This window comes from Psammomys obesus, unplaced genomic scaffold (genome assembly GCF_907164565.1).
Source record: "Psammomys obesus unplaced genomic scaffold, mPsaObe1.curated_primary_1811, whole genome shotgun sequence".
NCBI lineage: Eukaryota > Metazoa > Chordata > Mammalia > Rodentia > Muridae > Psammomys > Psammomys obesus.
The window spans coordinates 1-7,868 of NW_026588572.1; the positions used below are offsets into that span (position 1 = coordinate 1).

The 7,868-nt window shown below is 43.3% G+C and overlaps 1 protein-coding gene across 1 annotated transcript; it reads left to right on the forward strand.

Annotated features, from left to right (window-relative positions):
• The first annotated feature begins 1,216 nt into the window (after positions 1-1,216).
• LOC129674385 (butyrophilin subfamily 1 member A1-like) lies at positions 1,217-7,767 on the forward strand. Its single transcript, XM_055604347.1, has 3 exons — positions 1,217-1,792; positions 7,154-7,291; positions 7,376-7,767. Exons 1-3 carry the CDS (start codon positions 1,537-1,539, stop codon positions 7,426-7,428), a joined length of 447 nt encoding a protein of 148 aa, XP_055460322.1. The 5' UTR covers positions 1,217-1,536; the 3' UTR covers positions 7,429-7,767.
• Positions 7,768-7,868: the final 101 nt, after the last annotated feature.

The following is a 7,868-nucleotide window of genomic DNA, read 5'->3' on the forward strand; positions in this document are numbered from 1 at the left end:
AGCCCATGACAGTGGATCCTTTCAGCATCAGCTTATGTAGTCATGGGCTTTGGTGTATGTAGAGAAAAAGCACTATTTTGACTATGACATCTAAAAGTCCAGGCAGGGCATGGTAATGCATGACTGTATTCCCAGTACTTGGAGGGCAGAGGCAGGTGTATCTATGAGTTTGAGGCTAGCCTGGTCTATTCTTCAAGTTCGAGGCAAGCGTGGACTACAGAGATAGACCCTGTGTCATTAAAAAAATACATATATATCTAGAGACTTATTTAAATTCTAGTGGCTCATTCATTAGTCTAAGACCCAATTTGAAAAATACTAAAACCTTTTGACCTGAAATACACATTCTTATATATACTCATAAATTTGGGCGACTATGTAATTCTTTGGGGTCAAGTTATAGAACATGTCTTTGCCCTCTAGGACTATGAGGAAAGGATCCGGCAGAAGGAGAATACAGGAGTCTCAGGAGTCATTTGAATGTGCAGTACAGGCTGAAGTTCCCATCCTCAAAGAGGACCCCGACAGAACATCACAGTGTAGAGAAACTGCTGTCCTCCACATGACTCCATCTCTGTGGAGACAGTCTTCTCTGTGTAATCTTGCCTGTTGATCAGGACCAAGATGTGCTCTGCTCCTTTCCCAGGCTTCTCTTCCAATAATAGGACTCCACTGCCAGTGTTGGAGCTTCTGGACCGTAGACACCTTGTCCACCTCTCAGTTTTGCTGTTCTTTTTACCTTAAAGGACACTTTTTTCTTGTTTTTGCTGTCCCTCTTTCCTCCCTCCCTCCCTCTCTCTCACCTTCCTTTCTATCACCACCCTCACTTCTACCTTGCTTTCTCCTTCATTCCTTCGTTCCTTCCTTTCTTCCTTCCTTCCTTCCTTCCTTCTTCCCTTGTCTTCTGTAGGCCAGGCTGAATTTACTTGGGATTGGCCTGGTCATTCTGATTTGACTGCCTCCACCTCCCTAAGTGTTGGGATTGTAGGTGTGCACCACCATACTTGTCTTATGTCTGTTCACCCAACTCTGCCCACATTTCAAAGGCTGAAGATGATTGTTTAGAAGCAGGACTTGTCACGTGTGTTTAGTCTCAGAATAATGTTATTCCTGTATTCTTTCTCTTATCTGTGTCCTCCTCTGCTTGTTTGCTTTCTCCTATTCTTTCCTTCATTACTTCCTGTCTTCTTTCATTTTTCTTTTCTTTTCCTTTCCTTTATTCTTTCTTTCTTGTTCTTTCATTACTTTGTAGCCCTAGGCTTGCTGAAAACAGATTGTCTCCCTCATAAATGTTTCCAGGGTGGATTACAGGCCTGTAATTTCAGATGCCATCTTCCTAAAGAGGTGTTCATTTGTGTCATTTCGTTGATCCCTAGTCTTTGAAGTGAAGAGTTGAGATTTTCTGAGCCTAGTGTCCTTGGGTTTCTGTGCTCCCTACATATACTATAATCCTATGATAAAACCCCCAAAGAATAACCACCAAGGATTAAGGCCAGTTTCTCTCCAATAGCTGTGGGCTCTGATCCTCACATCAGTATGAAAACTCAAGAGAATGAAGAGAGGGAGCTGGAGTGCACCTCTTCGGGATGGTATCCAGAACCTCAGGTGCAGTGGAGGACAGCCAGTGGAGAGAAGTTACCATCCACATCAGAGTTCAGGAAGCGTGACGAGCAAGGCCTGTTCACTGTGGCGGCTTTGATAACCATCAAAGACAGCTCCGTAAGGAACATGTTCTGCTGCATCCAGAATATGCTCCTCGGCCAGAAGAAGGAAGTAGAGATCTCTGTACCAGGTCAGTGGAACTAATGCTGGGTTCCCATGGTGACAGAGACTCAGGGCAGTATGACCCTGGGGCCCTGCTCAGAAGGGACCTCACAGCAGAATTGCCCATTTTCCCTCCTTAACACTGTGAAAATAACCAGGTTGCTGGTTTCAGTGGAATCCCCTACATTTCATCAGATACATGAGGATTCTGAAGGTATAAACTAAATATTCCAATGTGAACTTTTTAAAATTGTGACAGGGAGTGGTGGAATACATTTTTAATCACAGCACTTGGAAGCTAGAGACAGGCAGATCCCTGTGAGTTCAAGGCCAGTCTGGTCTAGCAAGGTAGCAGTCAGCCAGGGTTAGATGTTCAGATACTCTCTCTCAAAACAAACAAACAAAAAAACCACTGGATGTGTGTGTGTGTGTGTGTGTGTGTGTGTGTCTGTGTATAACATTATATGTGAGGAGATCAGAGGACAACTTGTGGGAGCTGGTTTTCTCCTTCCACTGTGTAGTTCCCATAGACCAAACTCAGGTTATTAGGCTCAGCAGCAAGCACCTTTGCCAACTGACACTGCACCAGCTCAAGATTCTAGCTTTTTATGCTTAGGCAACAAAATTGTCAGGTAGGTCTCTTGGACTCTGAACCTGTGGCTTCAGCCAACAGTGGGTGGAAAGTATTCAGCAGGATATCTACAACTCTGCAGACTTTTTTCTTGTTGGTCTTGAAACAACATAGCACAACAGCTGTTACCTGGCATTTCCCTTAGTTTAGGTTTTTAACTTAACCCAGAGATAATTTAAAGCACAAAGGAGGACGAGCATGGGTTACTGGAAGATATTCACTGAGTCTCTATTTGGATTTTGAGATTCTCGGGGATCCTGGAGCCATCCCCCACAGACACATAGACTTTTTAAAAGTAGACAGAAAAGTTTACCTTTTCTAAATTTTCTATTAGATAAGCTGTGGGATTAAAGGTGGGTTCCACCACTCCAACCTGTTCTCTGACTTACATGCATATACATGGCACATGTATGCATGTATATGAGCATGAAATAAATATTATGCATGAAATGGAAGGCTTAAAAAAAAGAAACCTTACCTTTTTTGTGTCCCAGTACAGTCTCCCATTTTTAACTAAGTCCATTAAAATCTTTATATACAGTTAGAACTAAGCCATACAGTGGGGTTGGGGGGAATGGTCTCTACAGGTGTCAAGGAAACTTGTTTCTTTTGGAATTCTTTGTTGTTGTTGGTTTATTTTTGTTTTTTGTTTTATTTGAGACAGGGTATCTCTACATAGTCCTCATTGTACTGGAACTCACTATGTAAACCAGGCTGGCCTCAACCTCACAGGTCTGCCAGCCTCTCCCTTCAGCATACACCACCACGATCGGCCCAGCTGCCGATTTGCTTTATATATAAAACGTAAGATTGAGATGCTCAGTTTAGTGATATAATGGATTCCTAATGTGTGTTCGAGGCCATGAATTTGATATATAGCACTATAAAAACAAAGCAAAAGTAAGAATAAACATAAATCAGAAAACTCATATAGAAGAAGCAAGCTCCCACACTGACTCAGACCTTGGCTAGTTTAATTCTTTACTCCAGAAGTTCCAAAAGCCCTTGTTTTCTCTAGAGAAGTCCCTGTAGCCATTGGGGTTAGAAGGAAAAAGGTCTCTCATTGTTGCAAGCATTTTAACAATTAGGTTCCTGGATGGTGGCCCTGTTAGGGGAGGTTTAGGTAGTAGAGCCTTGCTGGATGAATTATGTTATCCCTGGGAGTGAGAATCCTCCTACCACTTCTAGTTTGTACTTTTGTGCTGGTGGTTCAAGATAGGAACTCTCAGTTGCCTGCTCCTGCCGCCATGCTTGCCACTTGTCAGGCTTCCTGACAGTGATTCTAGAAGAACTTTTATCCTTTTGTGATCATAAGCCAAAGTGAGTCTTTCTTCTTTAAGTTGCCTTGGTCATTGTATTTTATCACAGCAACAGAAAAGTAACTGATATAGCCATCAATCCAAATGAAAAAATCACAGTAGTGTGCTATACATAGGTCACACAAGAGATTGTCACACACGTTTTTCTCCCAGGTCTTGTTCACTGGTTGTCTGGCTAGTATTATGTCAACTTGATACAAGCTACAGTAATTTGGGCAGAGGGAACACAGTTGAGAAAATTCCCCCATTGGACTGGCCTTTGGGCAAGCCTGTAGGGCATTTTCTCAGGTGATGAATGTGGCAACTCAGTTCACTATGGGAGATGCTACCCCTGGGCTGCTGGTCCTGGGTGCAGGCTGAGAAAGCCATGAGGAGTAAAGCAGTAAGCATTTTTCCTCCATGGACTTTTCATCAGCTCCTGACTTGAGTTCTGGCCCTAACTTCCCCTCACAACTGTAATTGTAAGTAAACCCTTTCCTCCTGAGGTTGATGTCTCTTGTGGTGTTTTATCTGAGCAGTAGAAACTCTAAGACACTGGTCATCATAGAAATCTTGCTGTGGTTTTTAGGAGAGCAGTATGACTTCTATGTAGTTTCTGTACAGGGCAGCCAGTGGTCAGCTGTGCCAAAACTTGGCTCTTGAGGCAGAGATGTAGTCAGGTTCAGGTAGGGGAAAGTGAAGAGCTCTTTTCCTTTCCTGAGTCTCCTCAAGGTGACAGTCACAGGTCTAGGTTTATCACAAGTGTTTCTGACTGACCAGAAAGGCCTACAACTCTCAGGTTCAGCAAGTTTGACAATGGCTGACAGAACCTGGGAAACAAATTCTTTACAAGATTTTTTTGTTTGTTATATGTAGTGGAACATATCCTGGAAGAGATATACAAGGCCCGTTGTTGGGAAGTGCACACCCTAGGCTCCAGTATATTTATACCAAGGACCTTCGTGGTTCGCATGAAGGCTTCATTGCAGACACAAGATCTGGTCTCTGGCCCTGGGTGATCACCTACCTCTACCTCTCCTATCTCCCTTACCAACCTTTGATCACATGATTTGTTCCTCTGTTACCTGACATCTCCTTGTGCCCAGGAGCCTCAACCTGCTGACATCTCTGTAGCACAGGAAAGATGCCACTTTGGGGATTTTAGGAGGTTTATGGAAATGACAGCAGAGACCAAACAAATATTCATTATGTTGCATGCATCATCTCCATCTTCTGGGGCCCATCATCAGCATTTGCATTTGCATTCTGTGAGGGAAGGATGTCCTGGTTCCCTGCACATACTGCACATTCTGTCAGATTCCTACTGGTCAATGATTTTTGTTGTTGGTAAATCTATTTTGGGAGGACATATGTTTGTTTGTTTGTTTGTTTGTTTGTAATGACCTGTACTGTTTTCTATGATCTGGACACATATATGTAGAAGAGTGTGCACTGTAAAAGGAACTTTTATTTGCTTACTTCAGTTGTCTTGAGGCTTATTTCTTCTTTCCGCTAACCTAGACCTAGTCCTGGAAGCTTCTAGACTCTGTGCAATCTAGCTTAGGCCTGAACGTTTTCAGATTCTGAGACTTACTGATTAATAAGCTCTCTCTTTCTTTTTCTTACTGAGTTCTGGGCTGGCGACTTCAACTAGCTGTTCTAGCTCAAACTCCTTTCCAACCAATTTACACAATCTGGCTTTTCTCTCGGCTTCTGAATTGCTTTGCTTCACCTCAAAATATTTCCAACAATCTTTTCTAATCTTCTGGCTCCTTCTCATTCTCTGGCTCATTCTATCTTCACCTGTATTCTTTCTTTGAAACCTGTCTTTTACTGCTGTCCTGTTAAAATGGCTTTTGTCCCTCTCTCTCTCTTTTTTCTTTTTCTGTGTTGCTCCTTTAAGTAGCTTCCCCTGCTCCTAGGTCTCATGAGAATTTGTATGTCATATTCTGTCAGATCTTTCTTTGATTTTTCTGGCATCACACCGCTTTCAAACATGGATGCTTCCTTCAACAAACTAACTTTAGCAGACTGGCCTTCAACTCTTATCTGCTTACCTCTGTCTCCTGGATTACAGTCGTGTTAATATTCCAGTTGGGATCTCTTGCCAAAGCAACCATGTTCTGAGATTAAAATCCTCTACAGTGGACTACGACTTCTTTTCGCTCTATAGTTTCCAATTTGGGTCCTGTGTCCCATAAAGTTCTTCTTGAATTGATCCTCCCACCTCCACCTGGGCTGGAGTATTAACTCAGACTCAGCAAGCTATTCCCTGTGAGTATACAGGCCCCTTTCTATACTGTGGACTACAAAGTACCCTGCCCCCCTCCTCCCATCTGTAGCGTCATCTCTCTGGTAGCGTGGATCTTCCAACTTTTCCTTCTTTTTTTCCCTTGATATCTAGATAGCACATACATCTTAGAATCTTGGTCAACCAACATTCAAAATGGACCATTGATTGCATTGACTGTGTAGGTCAACTTGAGGAAGATTAACAGTTTAACAGTGTCAGACCTACTGTACCTGAGCCTGGGGTGGGACCGATTTCTCCCAGCTGTTTCACTGTGTCAGTGTGTAGGTCATCATGAATCACCTCTGGATCCTTTTTGATTGATAAATGTGATGAATGGGCATTCACGACATGTGATTTCTGATTTTCCTGATTGTTAGACCACCAGTTAAGTCAGGCTCTGTGACATTCAGAGGCTTATCTCCCCCCACCCCCAAAAAACACACCCTTAACAAAAATTTTTTTTATTATTATTTTTCTTTGAGACAAGGTTTCCTTCTGAATCATGGTAGTTTTGAACCTATGGCAGCTCCTGCCTCAGTCTTCCAAGGGCTTCGAGTGTAGGTTTTTGCCACCACACCCAGCTACTTTTTTTTTTTTTTTTTTTTTTTTTTTGTGGGTGGTTGGCAGTTAAGACAGAGTTTTTCTGTGTAGCCTTGGCTGTCCTGGATTCACTTCGTAGACCAGGCTGGCTTCAAGCTCAGAGATCCACCTGCCTCTGCCTCTCCGTGTCCTGGGATTATAGGCGGGTGCCAACATGCCCAGCTTCATAGCTGCCTTAAAATTTTGCCTTTAATTTTTATAGGGCTCCCTTTGTAGCCCAAGATAGTCTCAAACTCATGGCCCTACCACAACTGCTGAATGCTGGGACTTCAGCTAAATATCCACTGCCCAATCAAAGTTCATTTTTAAAAGATCAGACCGTTCTAACCTTAAAGGCTCTTGTGTGCTGCCTTTTTCTGCTTTTCGACTTTCTCACACACAGAATCAAAGTATCTCTGAAAATGTTGGGGTGTAATATAGCCAGTGTCCTGACAAAAGGGGTCTTGGTTGGAGCAAGCCATGGTGCAAACAGTGAGGGGTCCACCATCACCACCTCAGTTTCTAGAGTCCTCAGCTACTGACTTCTCCAAAGATGTTAGCAAACACTTTTCTTCTGGGTTGTTACAGCACCATCTTCCTCGACCTGGGGTGCCATGTTGCTGTTGCTCTTGTTGCCAGCATTCCTGGGCCTTACTGGAATATACGTTGCTTGGAAAAAATGGAGGACAAGACAGAGACAGAGAAATGGCAAAGTTGACTGTATAGGTAAGTCATAGGAGAGGAGGTGACTCATGGATGGGGGTATCACACAAGGGATGCATTTTGGGGTCTGGCTTTTTTGTTTTTCAGAATGGAAATTGGCACGGTCAAAACCAGGTCAGTTTACTTGCTCTGGGCTCTGAGATCTTACTCTTCTACGGCTGTAATAAAATGCCATGACAAGGCAACCATTTCAAGGACGCGTATATTCAAGGCTTATACTTCCAGAGGGATAGGAATACATCACCATCATGGCAGTGAACATGGCAGCCAGCAGGATGGCATTGAGGCAACAGCTGAGAGAGAGTGTGTATCTGAATCACAACATGGAGCAGAGAGCACACCTGAAATGGCACAAGTCTTTTGAAACCTCAGAGCTCACACCTAGAGACACAGCTCCTTCAAGACCACACCTCCTAACCCTTCCCAAACAGTTCCACCAGCTGCAACACATAAACCAATAGGAACCATTGTCATTTAAACCAGAGCACCTCCCAAGAATGTAGAGAACAAGATCAGGCAGAAGTGAAACTGTTGAAAAGCTTATAGAAGTGAGCGCAGAGAAATTTTTAATTGTGGGAGA